Genomic DNA, 19,488 nt, shown 5'->3' with positions numbered 1-19,488 from the left:
GGAGCCTTCTTCTGAAGAAGGCTCCACGGCCGAAACGTTGTGTTCTCTTTCTTCTTTTTTTCAGCATGGAATAAACCTATTACTTGTTCCTTTGCAGCCTACGCATGCTGACGCAGCTACCCACCTAAATATAATAATGTTTATGTCTCAAGCCAGTCAGTGGTGGAGTCACCCAGTGGTTTAAGTCTACCCAGCTGTATGTACTGTATGTTGGGACAGCAGTGCTGGGGGGATAATCCCTGTGATTAACCAGCTTCCCATCCATGGTTGGAGGAAGGTGCTCTCTCTAGTCTGCTTAACACTATAGAAGCTAGAATGTGTTCTTCTTCAAAGAGCCGTTCTGGTATAAGAACAAAAGAATAAGAATAACAGACATCTGGTCTGTTTGGTAGTTAGTAGCTTATTGATCTCATGATCTCATCTAGCTTTTTCTTGTAGGAAGCCAATATATTGCTTCAATTACATGGATGGGAGAGCTCCATACTTTGAGTACAGAAGTGCATTTTTATTATCAGTTTTAAATGCACTTTCATGTTCTTTCCACTTCATTTCATTGCTTATTTTTATTTTCTTTTAGGTTTGATACGCCTGCAGGAGCTGATCAAAGCACCGTCCAGGTACAACATAAAAATTAAAATCCGGCAGCTTCCCACAGGAAATAAGGATGCCAGGCCATTGCTGAAAGAAATGAAAAAAGGAAAAGAGTTCTATGTGATATTTGACTGCTCCTATGAAACAGCAGCAGACATTCTTAAACAGGTGAGCTTAAAGTACCATAACGTTAAGGCTGATATCTTTGCAATATTTTTTAATGCTTAAATATATAGTCATGTAAATGACTATATGTGGCTATATAAAGCTTGGTGAGACACAAAGTGAATACATAGTCACACTCACAATTGAGTTGACCTGTAAATTCCTTAGTGAACAGTAAACATTATATTAATTAAGTGGTGCAGACTGATATAATAAAATGTTTCAAATAATATCAAATATAGTACATTAGTTCATCAGTGGTGAATATGGCCAAAGCACATTGCAGAGTAGATTCCACTAGATATACACAGATAGTTTTTCCTGATTTGGGAGCACTCTGTGCATGAAGTATAGGGGTATCCTGAATTGTGCTTCCATGTATTATTTCTTTTTAGCTACAAGTCAGTGTCTGTAAACCCTTGAGGCTTTCTGAACCGGCACATTAGCCAGGTGTGGTGTTGCTTTTAATGATGACATGAGGTATATACAGTACACCAGTGACCTTACCACATGCGACTTGCCACTTACAGTACAGCATATCTGCCTTCTTTCCCTTGGTGCAGCACACTGAGAAATAGGACAGGTCGTCCACTAATTTACAGTTCTTTACAGTTACTATATTGTTAGAAATAGGGGGTGAAAAAACTAGAGAAATATCAGAAAATGACAGAGTGGATAAACCAATAAGTAAAATCGATTTAAATCATAACCTCCAACTTGATAAGATTTTGCCAAGAATATACCCAACCGGATTGTGAAACATGGGTTGGGTTGTGGATTGTTGCAGAAGTTCCTGGAGGTGGTTAGAAATGGTGCAGTCTCTTGTGCCTACGTATAGATGGAATTTTCCTTTTACAGAATGTAATTTTAAATCTACTGTATTAAACGGAAAACAATCTCTTAAGCGCTGTAGTTTTCATGTTTAAATAGATGCACAGTTTACAATTTGATTAATTTTGTGTGACACTTTCCTTTATAATATAAATTATATTCCAAGTTATCTCCCTGTTGTATTAATTACATTAGACTGCAGTGAATTCAGTCACTCAGAAGGCATTTTGCTTAAGTTAGTGAGTAATCATGTATTCACTTAGTCGGTGAGGAGATTTACTACATCATTTTGAAGTAAAGAAAGGTTACAGATGAGAGGAGGCCATTACACAGAGGTTACTTATATCATGAGTTATCACCAAGAGCAGCTGGGGATTGGTGTGATGTAGGAAATCAGTTTCACAAACTTTCATACAGTGTGGTGTACTTTGCCTTTTATGTTGGCCTTAATCATTATTGAACGAGAGGGCATGGCGTGGGATTGTTAGGAGAACACCATAGATTTCTCTAGGGATGGGGAATAAATATGATCAAAATGATTGCTTCTCACACACATTTGTGACAGAGAAAAATTACTAACATATTTTTTTACAAAGATGGATCCACCCATGCACAACAGTCCATGAATCACACAGTTCTAAGCACTATTCAAAACAGGATCAAAGTGATCTCAATGTGCAAAAAACAAGACCACGTTTAAGTGTAAAAAAGATACCCAGTGTTGCACAGAGGTTTTGACTGTGTATATTTGAATATATTCTTCTGGGTAAAGTATAGCATGTTTTTTATTCTCTCACCACCTTTTATTATTTCTGAAAGTCACAACATTTTCAGCTTAGGTCCCAAAGTAATGCTGTATCTACTAAGTACGTAGAGAATTTTTAAGATCTCTCAGAAACTTCGGTTATGTATTTTCAAGTAAAACCTTACATTTTTCATTTTCATTTCTAAAGGCTGGTGATTTCTTGTTAAAGCTGTATATCCTTTTGCAGATACCTTAATATCTACAGGTGTGAAACAACAGTGAAAGACAGAGTTAGGGGCTAATTAAGTGGGCTATTAGTTTAATTAAGAGCCAAGTGAAGAAGGTGAGAAAATCTGTCTGGGTGACATTCCTACTGTACCAGGATCAAAAATACTTCTTTTCAGACTGCAGTATTATCCAATCCATTGAGAGAATGGTACAAAAGCACATTAATTTCACTGAATAGAGAAACAATATAGATTTTTTTGCTGTGTCCTGGGTTCAATTTCTGGGGTACTAGTTAGCATGGAGTTTGTATGTTCTTCCCATGTTAGTGTGAGTTTCCTCCGGGTGCTCCAGTTTCCTTCCACAGCCCAAAGACATGCTTGTAGGTTAATTGGCTTCTGGGAAAATTGGCACTGGTGTGAGTGTGTGTATACAGGTAGGTATTACTACAGACCTTTTGGAATTAATGACTGTTTTGCCTTCACAGATTCTTTCCATGGGGATGATGACGGAATATTATCATTTCTTTTTCACCACCCTGGTAAGCTGTTCCTGTAAGAGTATGCTTTGGCATATGTACTGTACAAATGAAAACAAAAGGCTGTTTTAATTTTTAAAAAGCAAGAATGCAGATCTGATTGTGCTGATCAGTTACAACCGAATAAGTAATCAATAAGTGCTGTAAGTATCCTCGTAATCAACTCCCAGACTGCCTGACAGAATTTATTCATACAAATTAAAGGTGTATATTAGAAAACTGACTTCGACTTGTATTACTGCTTAGGACCTGTTTGCTTTGGACCTGGAGCCCTACCGCTACAGTGGAGTGAACATGACTGGATTTCGACTTCTGAACATAGACAACCCTGGGGTGGCTTCTGTCATTGAGAAGTGGTCAATGGAGCGCCTTCAGGCACCGCCCAAACCTGAATCTGGACTGCTGGACGGGATGATGACAGTACGTAGAATTCAGAACATGAAAACCTGTGTTCTGAATGTAGGAATTCCATTAAAAATAATAAAGGTGCCCAACAGCCCCAGAAAATGTTAAGTGTCACGTAGTAACTAATGACATTGAACCATGACACGTGCCAAGATTCAGAGCTGGTTAATGGGATCAGAAGTTTGTGTGTTCATAAAGTGTAGAAGATGGTAGCTGGCATTAAAAAAGTGACTTTCTGAGCATAGCACTAATGTATTACTTTAATTTTAATATCGATTTGAGTATGTTCTGCTTCAGAACACCTCTATTAATCTTGTTCAGTCACTGGTCACTGAACTGTCAATGCCGATGAAATTGTCTGTTGGTTACTGTTGTATCACATTTGACACGCAATATATTCTGGCTGTATATCACAAAAAGCACACTTAGTCCTGTAATGGCTCACCATTTATGTAGTGTAATGAGATCACCATGTGATTGTTAGTCTCACAACCAGTTAACACCTGAGAGAAGTGCACTTGTATGCAAAAAATTGGTTCACACATGTAGATGGATTCCTCCATCTTTGATTGCTTTCAGTATACAAAGTGTATTTGCAAGTTGATCATTGGTCATTCAGCCAAGATTATGCATAATGCTTTGTTAGTCATGATATGACATGAAGTCCAAGGATTATCTGTGGGATTAAAAAAATTGTACAGTATTAACAAAAATTCTACAATGGAAGAGTTCATTTAGATTTGCTGAAACAACATTATACCCAAAGGTACTTGAAAAAGCATAACCCAAATTCAAATTTTCATTTTTAATGCATTAAGGGGATAAATGAAATTATAACAACTTATAATAGAAATTCTTCCACTCACCTGTGTACGGCGGCTATAAAAAGTATTTAACCCTCTTGGACTTTTTTACATTTTTTGTGCTTCAATATGGAATCATAATGAATTTAATTGGGAGGTTTTACCTATGAGTGACAGAAAACACTCTATAAAGTGTCAAAGTGAAAACAAAATTCTATAAATTAATTATAGATATAAAACTCAAAATAACTGATTCCCAATTTTATAGTGTAACGCAGTAAAATGTGAAAACGTCTTAGGGGCATGAATACTTTTGATAACCACGGTGTGTACAGTGCAGTAAGTCGGGCACCTGGTGCTTTCCATTGTGAATGCGTCTTTTAAACCTCCCATCTACACCCTGCAGCAGCTCCCTGGCTCAATACTTGCAATACAGAAGGTGGCTCTGGGCAGCTTCATCCTTTTGGTGAGGCTGCCAAAACTTCCCACAGCCAGGCGAGCTACCCCGAATATTCTCTGCATAATTAATCTCTTACATTTTTTAGGATTTAACCAAACTACTGAACAGCATTTTGATAGATAATGTGCCTCATTGAGAACCGCAGATAAGAAGCTTGACAAACATGAACAACTTTTAAATGTACTGAAATCCAAAAATGGACCAATGGGTTTTGATCATTTCTGACTAATGCATTTTGCTACTTGTTGAAGTTCCCTTAAATTATCAATCTTAAATCCTCAGACGTCTGTCAGTCTAACATATATAACATAACTTAATGCAGACAAAAAAAAATGTAACAGACAAGTGAACAAAAAGCCTTTTCTGCATCCTCATGTTCTGGAAATAATAAATTTCATTACTGTCATTACTAATAAAAATAATTCTGAAATGCAGTTGTGTCACATCTGTAAACATGTTAGCAGAGAGTAATCTTTATGGGGTCATGACCCATTATGAAATATTATGGACACTTCTGTAGAATTAATCTACTTTTATAGCTGCCCTCAGTCAACGGGCCTCAGAGGTTGGTATTTGACCAAATAGATCTGTTTGGTAAAGCTGTGGTTTGTCTCTCGTCCTTGTCAGTTATCCAGAGTATATTCTTAAGATATAAAACATCAAAAACTCCAGTGTAAAAAAGAAGGCTATATACAAGAAGTTTTCCAAATTGCTCTGTTATGTGTTAATTGTAGCCTTGCGTAAGCCAAGTGGAATAATTACCAAATCTTATTTGGAAAAGGAAGGCTTTAATGGAGAATTGCATGACACACTGAAAATAATCATTAGGCGGTTACGGTTTCAAAACTGTACTCGTTTGCAATTGATTTTCTGACAAGAGATGTGAACATTTCCTGCTGTGGGGCAAGCTGATAAACAGTGTTGTCTTTTCAGAGAGATAAAAATATGAGTCCTAGTCACATAAACCCTACCCCCATCCTAAAAAAAACTCTACATTAGTAAGCGGCACATCATACACAGCGGGACATTGAAGGGAAGATGACAAGATGGTCAATTCCCTCCACTTTTCTTCATTTATTGGCCTCCCTGAATGGGAAACTAGTTTAATATCATTTTAAAGCCATTAGTAAGGAAGATGTATGATAAGTGTTTTATGCAATAAGCTAGTGCTTTCTTATTTTACCTTATTATGGTTTTGTAACTGAGAGTACTTGTTTGTTCTGATGGATAGCATGGAGGCACAATGCATTAAATATCATATTGCCTTTTAAAGTACTTCACTTAATCTGTGCTGAGCTTGTATTTAATATCCTTGACATTGTTTTGCAGCTTGAAAAGTTTTTCTGTATCATGGCAGACTTAAATTCCAATCTACTCAGAAACACAAGGGCGGATGGAAAGATTTAAAGCCTAATCAAGAGAATAATTTTGCCATGCCCTGCCAAATTCTTCTTTGCTTCAGTGCTACCTAGCATCAAATGAGGGCCAGCATGGTGCTTGCATTTTATGATGTTCATCATTAAGTGCTGATTTGCTTGCAAAACAAGGAATAAAGCAATCTGGAATGTCTTGCTGCTCAGCAGCTGCAACAGCACTAGTCCCTTGGGTTGTCTTTCTCTGTTCAGAATCTTTCAAACCTCCTCATGCGTGCCAGTTGTGTCATTGTGTGCAACACTTTTTGTGCTTTCCAGACAGAGGCTGCCCTGATGTATGACGCTGTGTACATGGTAGCAGTAATTTCGCAGCGCGCCACTCAGATGACGGTCAGCTCTTTGCAGTGCCACAGGCATAAACCGTGGCGATTCGGCCCAAGGTTCATGAATATGTTTAAAGAAGTAAGTGCAGCTTCTGTTCACAGATTCTCTTCCCTGTCAGGTGGACATGTGTATTTCATTTAAAGGTGCTGCTTATGTATTTTATGAAATGAACAATGAGACACTATGCTCATTTAAGTCCTTGAACATGTTTTTTCAAAAAGATGAGAAATAGAAAAGAACATTGCGATTGAGGCTAAAAAAATCATACGTTTTTTAATATCACAATAAGAAAGGAACAGGATAGGATTTGTTAATGTGTCTCAGAGATAATAATGGAGAAATGTTTAAACAAAGAGAAATAACCAATATATTAAATACATGTTTCCCTCAGGTGTTTATCAAGGAAATAATTGACAGCAAGCCTCAGGCTGACAAATGTTCTAAGTTAAATATGGTTAGACTTGGCAAGGCAACTCAAACTTGAGAAGTAATGCATCAAAACTCAAATATCCTGTTAACGTTTTCAGTCTGCAGGCATTATTTGTCAAATTAAAAAAATGATATTAAATTACTGAGAAAATTAGGTTGTTGACACTATAACATTTTATGCTAATATTAAACTGTGCTTTAATACTTTAGAAATGTTCACCATTCAAATGTTCACCTTCATAGCCTCAAGTATTCCATATTTCCATATGTTAACACAATAATAGTGAAGTGAAATATTCTCTTCAGAATCTCTGCTGTAATTTTTAAAGAATATTGCAAGGGAAGATGCCTTGACTCTGGACTGTAAAATACAAGGTTGATACTCAGAAAATGTTCATTCCTTGTGCAAATCCCCCAGTAGTTACTGTATTTCTGAGAGCTGAGCAATAAACAGAGAGCTTCTTTTATAGCTACAGAAGTGCTAAAACAGTTTTTGAAATGTAAGATTCTTTAAAATGAAAAATTTTAAAATGAAAATGTTTGATAAGGAATAATTATAAACCCTCCTCCATAACAATAGTGAAGTAAAGTACATAGCAAAATGTGTATTTTGTGCTCAAAGAATGCAATACTCTACAGTACATAGATTCACAATATTGCATCTCCTACTCCTCTACTACATATTTTCATTTATATACAACCCTATTTGTATGTATTGTAATAAATGATGTCAACTAAGCAAGATTAAACTGTAGGAAAGTAAGGTCAATTTTAAAGAAGTAAATACAGATGTATCCCAATTCACAGCACAACATTACTTTATCAAGGTGTGTATCTTTCACTTACCTGTTCTATCCTAACTTACCAGGTTACCTCTGGATTCCCTTCTCCAGCAAGCCCTCCTCAGCCCCTATGAAATCTAAGTCAAGCATCTATTAAAGACATCTATCAGTTTGAAATTATACTTTCACCTCAATTCTCATACCTGAAGAAGGCTCGACAGCCAAAACATTGTGGTTCTCCTTTTTACTTGGAATTAACCTTCACCTTTTCCTTTGTAACCAATGCACTCTAACACAGCCCCCCACTAACACTTTTAAATTATTATCATCATTAATTTAGCTCTTATATTTATTCCAGATAATGGACATTAGTACCCGTTTATAAAGCTGAGCATTCTACCAGAGCAATCTGAGTGAACAGTACAATGGTGTCCCAACAGAGATTTCAACCCACAACCTTCCAATCCTGAGCCCAGAGAAATTATTCACCCTCTAAGTGCTGCAAGTCAATTGTTTGGCAAAATCATTGACATAGATCCTCACTGAAAATCTGTCACTCAACCCCCCTTCTATTAGCTCAGCAGGGGTAATAATGTATATTTCACATCCTGATGCTCTCAAAAGGTTTTCTGTGATTCAGTGCGGGTACTTTATGAATCCATTAGCAAAAGTGAGAGTGACAGTGGCAATCTGTTTCTTTTTCTTTTTGTTTGCATCGGTATAATAAAAATTCTTTTCTCTGTTCAGTGCAAATGCATATATGCCAATAGACATTATGAAGGAGAGAAGCTGTGATGTACAGTATATGGATGTACCTTTTACATCAGTAGCTCATTGGGAACATGTTGATTGCATTTTACGTTTTCAGGTGTGAGTAGTGTTGTGATTTCATTTTAAAAAATATCTTGTAATAATAACAATTCAGAAAGAAAAAAAATAATTAATGCAAGAACAGTGAAATCTTCACGCATATCATGATTTGGGATCATCTGACATGAAAGACACTATCTAAATGCAAGGAAGTTTCGCATTTGGCAGGAATAAAGAACTACCCTAACTGCGATACTATCTGTAAGGACTATTTCTCTTTAAAATAGGCTTCTTCAGTTTAGTTATTCAAAGAAAAAGCCTTGTTTTCAGCAATTCATGATAAAAACATTAATTTAAGCTTTAAAGAATGTTTTGTTTCCTGAGAATATTAAATGTGGAATCTATTTCAATAAACCTATGTGACATACAGTATATGAACATGTCTCCTAGGATTTATGTACTGTTTACTTTCAATAATGATAATATATTTTACATTTAAAAGAGGGGCCTAATTCTTTAAGCTTAATTTCACCTTAATTGCTTTTTATCTGTAAATAAAAACGATGCATCATATAAGAAAAAAACTACTATAAAATTTCATGTCTTGATAACTGAAAAAAAACAATATTCCAAAGTGTGTCTACAGTGTAATTATAACAAAAGAAAAGCTTATGCATTAAAATGTAATAAAGATTTCTAGTTCGTGTTGACTTTTGTAGGAGAGCCATATTGGTAATTGACCATGATCAGCAGTGCATGGAAGTGACTGAATGTAAATGACAGATGTAAGAAGAAATGGATGATATGGTCTTTGGGAATTATCCTCACCAGCCTATTATGATGCAGTCTTTGTCATTCAGTCACAGCAGACCTAGCAAGCACGTCTCATTAAGGGTGTTTAGCTGTTCCATCCATCAGTGAGGGAATCTGAATTAATTTGTTTCAGCTTCCTTCTCTTGCAAAATCTATTTTTCAGGGAAAAAAGGCGGCAGGACCAGAGCTCATCCCTGTCGCCACTGAGTAATGAAGATTAGAGCTGAGTTAGTTATTTAACAGAAAATACTTTATCAGTGGAAGTTGTAATGAATTCATGACTAGCTACTGTAGGTTCCCAGTGCTTCCCCTGAAGCTTATTAAAAGTAAAACGTTATTTTGGACCAGTTCTGAAAGACCCAGCCTCTTCTGAGGAAAGTGTTTTTACAAAAATGACCCAGACTGCCCCAGGAAAAAGGTTACTTCATGTCTGCAGATGCATCTCTCCTTGTAATTTGTCAGGAAACCTCTAAATTCATTCTTCAAGAAGCACACCAATGAATGAAGTTATCAACAGCTAATCTGGAAATGGCTTTGGAAAGATGATGTAATGAGCTAAAATAAATCCACTTTTTCTTCTAGGTGTCAGGTAATTTTTGTTTCATTCCTTCCTATCTCTTCTGGGAGAGGAAGGAGCTAAAGCAATTCATTTATGATACATTCACTATCTTTTAAAAGCATTTAGCAGCATTTGTTGGGACGTAGGTTTTTCTAATCATACTGTAATAGTGAACAATCTTCTTTGTAAGAATTTCTTTACTTATCAGCTGACTGCCTGATTTAATGAATGTTAATTGCGTATACAAAAAATCCTACAATGTACATTTCAGGTTGTGCCAAGTAATAATAATAGCTTACACTTATATAGCGCTTTTCTGGACACTCCACTCAAAGCGCTTTACAGGTAATGGGGACTCCCCTCCACCACCACTAGTATGCAGCATCCACCTGGATGATGCGACGGCAGCCATAGTGTGCCAGAACGCTCACCACACACCAGCTATCATTGGGGAGGAGAGCAGACTAATGAAGCCAATTCATAGATGGGAATTATTAGGAGGCCACGATTGGTAAGGGCCAATGGGAAATTTGGCCAGGACGCCGGGGTTACACCCCTACTCTTTTTGAGAAACACCCTGGGATTTTTAAAGAGTCAGGACCTCGGTTTTACATCTCATCCGAAGGACAGCGCCTGTTTACAGTATAGTGGGGCACTATACTGGGGCTTTAGGACCCACATGGACTGCAGGGTGAGTGCTTCCTGCTGGCCCCACTAACACCTCTTCCGGCAGCAACCTTAGTTTTTCCCAGGAGGTCTCCCATCCAGGTAGTGACCAGGCTCACACCTGCTTAGCTTCAGTGGGTTGCCAGTTGTGAGTTGCAGGGTGATATGGCTGCTGGCGTAGAGGTAGAAGAAAGAATAGTATCGTTTGGTACATAATAAAGAAAATATAAAAAAGACATGCCCACCTCACACAAGTGTTGATATTTTCTCATTTTCAGTTTTAAACCAAATGCCAAAACATTTTCACAGAGCACAGGTTTTGCTGTTGATATTTCAGACAAACTATAGCTAGTTTATGACATTTTTTAAAGAGCTTTTTCAACTTTCAGTAACTCCTTTTCCTCTCAAGATGTCTGTATCCACAATTATTTTACAATTATTTTTTAGGAAAATAGGGGAACCATTTTGCTGAGAAGCAGACATTTTTTTTTAAATAATAACTTCCTATTAATCTAGATCCAGAAAAGGTGAGGAAAAAGTAAACCAAGTTCAAAGGATGACGTGAAAACAAATACAAATTTAAAATACATTAAAATATTTACTTAAAATAATTATTAAAACCATCATTAAAATAAAGGAGAGAAATAACTGTTTTCAGTCAGCTCAAGGAAAGCAAACCATAAGGTTAAACCATAACCCATACGGAAAGCAAACCAATTCTGATAGATTCTCAAATATTGGAAAATTGTTACAGAAGGTAAGGACTAAAATAAGCTGAATGTGTATCTCTTTTTTTGCTTTCAGGCACAGTGGGATGGTTTGACAGGACACATCACCATAAATAAAACAGACGGTCTGCGGAAAGATTTCGACTTGGATATAATCAGTCTTAAGGAGGAAGGAACGGAAAAGGTGAATAATTTCAGTATAAATTAGACTGGAGATAAATGCATTTCTTACATTATGAATTTTGTAGCCTATAGAATTGCCCTATCAATAGAATACCTCCAATAGCATGACTGTAGTCTGCCTCCAGTAGTAATTACATCTGCAGCACACCATGACATTGAATCCACTTAGTGCTACAAGATGTCCAAAGAAATTTGAGAACATCCAGCCAGCAGTAGCTCTGCATGAGATGGGTTACTAATGCACTGCTCCTAGTGTGCATAATAGAGTGAAATCCAGCGACTGTAAGTGTTGTAAATGAAGTACCAGAGGCGTGTGTATAGACTTCTAGACCTTCTTTCCCAAAGCACATCACACTAAGGAACAGGTCTGGTCTGCTACCATTTGACAGCAGTTAGAAAGTATATAGTACTTAGCAAGGATATTCCATATTCTGAGCCATTCCTACAGCTTTGGCCAAGACTTGTTCATCCTATTGAACAGAGGCAATATGGCAATGTCCAAGTTATCATCCCAGTGCACTCACTTTTCGGTTATTAATTGAGTGCACCAGGGGTGTGTATTCAAGACAGCTGTCTGCCTGATATCCAAGTGTTCTAGCAGCTGCATGTGAAGCTATTAAATACGCTTCGAAGATTTAAAAGGAAAGGCATTTCTTAACCAGCAGCAAGTGACTCCAGACGGCAGTCTCAAGGACACACTCCTGCTGCTCTGAATGGAAGCTGAGTTCTTAGAATGAATACCCTGGACTTAAAAGCTGAAAAATATTAATGTTACAGTATATGTACAGTAACATTTATCAAATGTCTGAACATATGAGCATTGAAAAAAGAAGTCACAGTTATGTTATTTAAACAGCTGGTACATCAAATGGTGTGAGTTGCCACATTTTCCGAAATTTCCACAATTGGCTAACAAACTAAATCAGCAACTAAGCATAACAGCAGAGTAAAAACATGTACTTATACACTGAGAGACATTGAAACCAATAGCATTATTTGTGTTTTTATACAGTGGCATATTGATCAGGTTTAATTACATGCCTCTCAAATTATTAAAAAAAAATAATATTTATTTCAGATCAGATAAATTATACGGTAGCTTCATTAGCCAGGGAATGCTGGAATGAAAATCATAGAAAATGTGACATTTTTGGGGAGTAACTTAATTCAGAAACGTGTTCTTGTTTTTTTTTCTGTTTCACAAGCCTGCTGGTGAGAGTTCTAGTCGCCTAAATAAAGTATGGAAAAAGGTTTGTATTGTGACAGATCTGTCACAAAACCCATCGTGGTGTGCTTTCCCTGCAAGTCCCAAGTTTCTAAAGGAGCCCTCTTCTTTTCCCTCTGCTTTTTCCCTTTCCCCATCGGCAACACTAAACTGTGGTATTTCATACAAGCTCCTCTGGCTGCTTTTAAAATTTCTGGTTAAAGTATACAGCAATTGGGGTGTCAATTCTAGGTCTTCGTAAACCACAGTTGAGCATACAGTAGGTCTCTTTAATCTATTTACATCTTAAAGAGCTATAGAAAAGGGCTAAATGAATCCAAATTGGTTTCAATATTTTGATTTGCTCAGTTCTACAACCTTACAATTTCAGAGCTAAAAACAAAATATCTAATCAGATAATTATCAGTTAAATCAGGGGTGCAATTACTGTACATTATAAGACCTCTGACCTAAAATAAGCAGTGGATACTGAGGTCATTTGGACTTGGAATGGAAAGTCCTATACTAAAATGAGCTCTTTTATGGAAAATGGCATCCATAGTCGTTTCTGTTTTCCTTTAAGTTTTACAATATACTGTAATGTTATGTATATCTTTAAAAAAGTCTCACATTCTGACTAAATTTCACAGGGAGCACAGGTGTGCCTTAGGCAGTTCCTTTTATTTTTCTGTTTGCCGAATGGTGATTGCTAATATCACAAACTCCCATGAATACTGACTGGATTATTCATTATTTTTGTACCTTGGAAGTTTTTATTTAAAAAAAGCAGACAAATGACTCTTTATTTGAATATGTGACCAAACATGCCCTGCAATCCTCAACAAATATTTCTGGAAATTGACATTATGTGGGGTTTTCCTGAGTGAATTATGAGTTTAGTAGTTTAAATAAATCTTAGTTTGCTTCAGACATATCTGCAGTCAACTCTGAAAAATGGGTAAAGTATATTATAGCTGTCAAGACCAGAAATCTGCAGAGACATGTACCGGGCCATTAAGAAGAAAAGTACAGATATATTTTCCTTAACTGATGCCCATAAAACATCCAGGCTGTCTTGCATTTGAAGAATATGTTTCTCAAAGGAAACCATAAATAATCACTGCTGTGCCCAGGTTTATTGTGTTGTGTGGAGAGATTATAGAGAATACTAAGACCTTATCCATAGTAGTTCTTTATGCTGTGAACACAAGTACATCAAAGGCCACACTCAGGAAATAATCTTGGCATACTTAGATAATCGACTTCCACAAATCTTTGTGCTGCTAAGAATACAATTATTCCATCAGTTACAAACATTTCTTGCTTACCTCTACCTCTTCAACAGTTTTCAAAGTGCATTTACTTTGTTTTAATATGCAGTGGTTTCCTACACTGGTGAGGACAAATTACAAAAGTTTTATTGAATGGGGTTGAAACAGATTATCGTAGATTTATTACATAATAAATCTCCAAAAAAAGAGTAGACTCCATATATAACATCTCTTTTTAAGGAACAAGTAATAGGTTCATTCCATGCTGAAAAGATAAGAAAGAAAACACAACGTTTCGGACGAGGAGCCTTCTTCAGGTGTGAGCTCTTTTCAGCATGGAATAAACCTATTACTTGTTCCTTTACACCCTACGCTGATGCAGCTACCTACCTGAATCTCTTTTTAAGAGCCTTGTTAATAAATTAAAGATCACATCATGTGATGTGAACTATTGATAGTGTGTTAAATGGCTCATGTAATGGCTTCATCTTGTGGAACAGCCATTCCAATTCTGCTAGTGAAGTTGCTTAATTATTGTTGGGGTAATTGCTAGAATTTAGTGTTGATGTCTTTTTATTCTGGCTCTGATTGCATTTCTAGTATTCTAGTACTGTGGTAAAGCTTTTTTTAAATATATGTAATTATACACTTAACATATACTTCAACATTTTCTACAGTGACGCCTTACTTGAATAACGCAAAACAATCACCATAATTCCTTCTTAAATTATTACGCAGCACAATGAAACAACAATTCTTTTACAACTGTTTGTCCAAATGACATTACAGACATGCAGTTATTCAGAGGTGTTCATAATAAGGGAGTGCACAGTGGTGCAGTAGTCATCTTTGCTGCCTCATAGCACTGGGGCCCTGGGTTCAGTCCCGGACCTGAGTTGCTATCTGTATGGAGTTAGTATGTTCTCCCTGGGCTCACAAGGGTTTCCTCCCACAGTCAAAAGATTGGCCCTGTTGTGCATGTGGGTCATGTCAGTGTTTGAGTTTATCTGCCCTGTGATGGACAGGCTTGCTGTCCAGGGTGAGTCCTGCCTTCTGTGTATTTCTTGGCAAGATAGGCTCTGGCTCCCATGCATCTCTGAATTGGAAGAAACAGTTAGAAAGTGGAAGAATGGATGGTTTATAACAAGACAGTTGCTGTCTAAAGCTAAGAGCAGAAATCCCGTTAGAGAGGAATCAGATGAAAATGATTGAAGACACCAATAAGGACTTGAAAGCTGAGCTGAGAAGGACTTTCTGCAGCTTAGTAACAGTAATCTTGGGATGTTTCAGGAATTTGTATTTTGCTAAATATTTTGTATGCATGTTATTTCATCATGTCATGTGTACTGTTTATTAAGGATCTATAATGGTGTTTTCACTCAAGTAATGTCTTATAATTTTTGCTGTCAGTACAGGAAGCATTGCTTTTAAACACTTAAAGGAAGATTTATAAATGAGTGTTGGTTTGCTTTATTTGTTTAAGCTACCTAAATGTAAATTCACCATAAACTGCTTTTTACGGTTTTTGGTCAGCAAATGTGCTAGTCAATCTGGAATGGGAGACCTCTCAGGAAAACCAGGTTGCTACCATAAATAGCATTACTAGACCAGTAGGAGGCACATTTTACTCTGGACCAGAATTTGTAAATTAGTGACACAGAGTTAAAGGAGGTTTCATCCTTTGGAATGAATTATGAAATTCCATCTCATTAAAGATCCTATTGCTTTGTTCTTTAGTGTAGGGGTGTGAACCCCCATGTCCCGATTAAATTCTAAATGGACTTGCACAAACCTTAGTACAGTTGATTAAGGAAATATGCCCTGCTCTGTACAGTCTGCTGTGTAGCATTGCTGCTGATGCACAATGGCTGCTGTATGCCACCTACGATGGTGCACTTCAGTGATTTTTATCTGTAGCAGCGTGGCACAATGGCACAGTAGTTAGTAGTGGTGCGCTGTTCAATTCCTGGAGTGTTGTTTGTGTGGAGTCTGTATGTTTACCCCAGGTTTGTGTGGGTTTCCCCTGGATGTACTGGTTTCCTCTCACAGTCCAAAGACATACTGGTAGGATAGTTGGCTTCTGAGAAAATAGGCCCTGGTGTGATTGTGTGCATGTTTGTTTCCCCTGTGAGCCTGTACTGGATAAAGTAGTTAGAAAATTGATGGATGAATAATATGTACAGCTTTTTGGTATTCTTTTGTTTGAAAAGAATATTAAAGGATTGCTTTTTTTCTGCTCTTTGAGCCTTTGATACTGCAAAAGAAATGCAGTACCTTTTTAGAGTTTGTCTTGTTTACTTTAAGTTTGGCAATTTTAAATTATTTTATTAGTCTAGACTCTAGAGAATGGAAATGTTGTCTGTGAAAAGTGATAGGTGTTTTATGTATTACTCTCTGTGCTTTAAGTATCTGTGGGTTGTATGTTGTCACTCAGATGTGTTTGATAGGTTTGAATGAATATATTGAATTTTAAGAAAAGAAATATATTAGAAAGGTGACAATCAATAAAAATCTACACTTTATTGCACACTGTATCACTGTATACATTGATTTACAAGTTATCACAGTGCACTCAGCCAAATCTTCTGCCTGAAATAAAATGGAAGCAATTGAAAATACATAAACTAAATCAGATGTCTGATAGATCCAGCCTGGGTTTGCCAATTCTAAGAAAATGAAAGGAAAGAAAAAAGTAGATACTTCTAACGCATCTAATCTGCCATGTGCCCAAGTTGAACTTTTAAGCGATCTCTCTGTGTCCTAAAGAAGTGTCAGACACATTTCCAAGACATCAGTTTTTATAGAAAATATTCTGTCAGCTTTTCTTCTTTGTAAGTGAAATGACCTTCATCCTTGCATTTCTCCTGTTATTCAGTGACCCTCGTCACCAGGATCTTCTTGAACAATTTTAGGTCTCTTTGAATTTTTAGCATCTGAAAAGCTGGGAAGAGCTGTTAAACTGTTCCAATTAAGACCAATAAAGAATTCAATTGCTCATTAAGAGAGGTGCTAGAGTGAAAACTTGCAGGATTGTCTTGGGGACCACTTCTCCATACCACAGAGAGAACACATATACTGTATTCCACATATATAATATATTTTGCATACATATTTGCACTGCGAACCCAACCGGCCTGACTTTTCATTTTTATATTTGATGTGTGGATTTAAATAGAAAAAGGAACAAGTCCCATCCAGTCTTTTAAGCTGTTGAGTCTTTTGGTATTGCATTGCAGATTGGAGTTTGGAACTCAAACAGTGGCCTTAATATGACGGACAGTTATAAAGAGAAATCAACTAATATTACAGATTCCATGGCAAACAGAACACTCATTGTGACTACAATTCTGGTAAGTGTCATTCCCAAACTGTCACGGGAGACGAATCCGGCTCTGTGGAGTGTGTTAAAGACCCTATGCGAGACCGTATAATCCGGACGTGTCTGGAGAATGATGTTAGGGAAGGCACAGGGAGGTAAGGTAGGGATGACAGACTAGGGGCGGTGACTGAATTGATCCGGTGCATGGGGGGAGGGCAGTTGATCGAGTCCAAAGGAGGTCCAAGAGGGTGGCCGGGTCACAGTCCATAATCCATAAAGCCAGGAGGTCCATCTGAGACCAACAATTTAAAACCAGGAAAAAGGGGAACTGGAACCAGGAACATGGAGGATTAAAAGCATAACGGGACTAGGTGCTCCGAGCCCCCGACCCAGAGGTCAGGACGCCATGCTGAAGCCTATGCCCCAGGGCCACTCCTGGACCCGGTGGTAGGCGGGATTCCGGTTGTCCGTCTTCCAAAGCTGAGCCCAGACCCATGGAGACACCAGACTTAAATAATAAGAGGTGGAACAGGGGACAGGTGCGCGTAATGACAAATAACACAAGGTGGGAGCGCCCTCTAAAGGAGGAATGACGATCGTGACACAAAGAAGATAAAGAGACCTGGCCTTTTGTGGAGGAAATATGATCCTTTGTAGAATGTGACTAATAGATTTACCCCGAAATTATCAGAAACAGACATTTCTGCTTTAAATAAAATGGGAAATTGAAATGTTCTACACGGACTTAACAGACAATTATGAGGGGACCTTAAACCAGAGATCAAACATGGAAAAGATGTTGAGGTGCAAAACTGAGAATAGAAGGCACATTTTACACATTGGGTTGTGGGAGCATGGATCAGGCTGCTCAACCACAGTATGTCATAGAACCTAATAACCTTGCTTCTTTCAGAAAACACTGGATGAGAAACCTGGATCACTTAAATACTAAATAAGCAAATTGGGCACAATGGGATCCTCTCCTTTGTAACCTTCGTTATGTGATATATTTTTGTATTACAGGTTCTGTTCTGTTCAGTTCGATTTTTAATTAGCTTTGATTTCTGTATTTGTCAATTACAGCATGTGCAGAAAAGCTGTTGGTAGAAATGATGAGAAAGTGATGTTAAGAATACTATAGGTGTCTCTTACTAGAGAGGCTAGTAGTACTATATTATTTTAGCACTAATACATTAAGGCTTTCAACTACACTGATCTTTCTGTTTTTTTTTTCTGGTTATTTTACAGGAAGACCCATACGTTATGTATAAGAAGTCTGATAAACCTCTATATGGAAATGACCGATTTGAAGGTTACTGCCTGGACTTGCTGAAAGAACTGTCAAATATTCTTGGTTTTTCCTACGAAGTGAAACTGGTATCAGATGGCAAATATGGGGCACAAAATGACAAGGGCGAATGGAATGGAATGGTCAGAGAACTCATAGACCATGTAAGTAGTGCCATTTTTTACCATACTGATTTCTTATGTTCATGCTCTTAATGGTGTACAAATAAGTATCAACCGGAGAGTTCAGAAGCTAAAGCCAAATTAGCCACAGAGGTTTCTTGCACTGTTTTTAAACTGATTGCATTGTCCATCTTCCTTTTCAAATGTCTACCACCTGCATGTACTTTACCCGGCTCATGTGCCTCTCTTTATGTCTTCTAATCAATCTCTCCTCTAACACACGTTTATCATCCTTCTGTGCTTCTATCCATTTGTTTTTAATTAATTATTTATTTATTAATTATTGTTTTTAACAGTTTTAAACCCATAAACCCAGTTCAGTCACCTAGTTATAATGTTTTCTCTGGTTTTCCTATTTCAATGCCCAGTGATGACTTTGCAATGAAATCAAGGTTTGGAACACCTAATAATAAATGATAGTTCTCAACAGGTTATAATTTCATACTAAAGGGAGGAAATTAATTAGCTGCAATACAAATTATGCAATTTTTGCATGCCAACAAAAGGGGTATTGAGCCTTTGTAGTGTGTACTTGTATCTAATAAAATTGTCATTTTATGATAAGTAATGTCAATTGAGATGGTAATGAAAACAGACTTAATTTACAGAGTAACCAGATTATATTTGGCTTTGCTTTAGCAGTGGCCTCTTCATGGTAAGATGGAGTTAACATAAAATTGCCAAGTGGGAAAAGAAAAGCCAACAAGCATCAGCAACAATAATTTAAAACATTT

General features: G+C 37.1%; 1 protein-coding gene across 2 annotated transcripts in view; it reads left to right on the top strand.

The window, feature by feature from the left end:
• Positions 1-19,488, top strand: part of grik1a (glutamate receptor, ionotropic, kainate 1a) — a 91,347-nt gene that overhangs the window by 51,207 nt on the left and 20,652 nt on the right. The window contains exons 4-11 of one of the 2 annotated variants that reach the window (XM_088920643.1): positions 578-759; positions 3,045-3,098; positions 3,342-3,515; positions 6,455-6,598; positions 11,384-11,491; positions 12,696-12,740; positions 17,202-17,315; positions 18,533-18,736. In XM_088920643.1, the coding sequence (XP_088776769.1) occupies positions 578-759; positions 3,045-3,098; positions 3,342-3,515; positions 6,455-6,598; positions 11,384-11,491; positions 12,696-12,740; positions 17,202-17,315; positions 18,533-18,736 (1,025 nt within the window). The remainder of the gene's footprint in view (positions 1-577; positions 760-3,044; positions 3,099-3,341; positions 3,516-6,454; positions 6,599-11,383; positions 11,492-12,695; positions 12,741-17,201; positions 17,316-18,532; positions 18,737-19,488) is intronic. The other variant, XM_088920644.1, reaches the window with a different exon arrangement.

Source organism: Atractosteus spatula, chromosome 7 (genome assembly GCF_055471065.1).
Source record: "Atractosteus spatula isolate fAtrSpa1 chromosome 7, fAtrSpa1.hap1, whole genome shotgun sequence".
Classification (NCBI taxonomy): domain Eukaryota; kingdom Metazoa; phylum Chordata; class Actinopteri; order Semionotiformes; family Lepisosteidae; genus Atractosteus; species Atractosteus spatula.
This window is presented reverse-complemented; position numbering and strand designations above follow the sequence as displayed.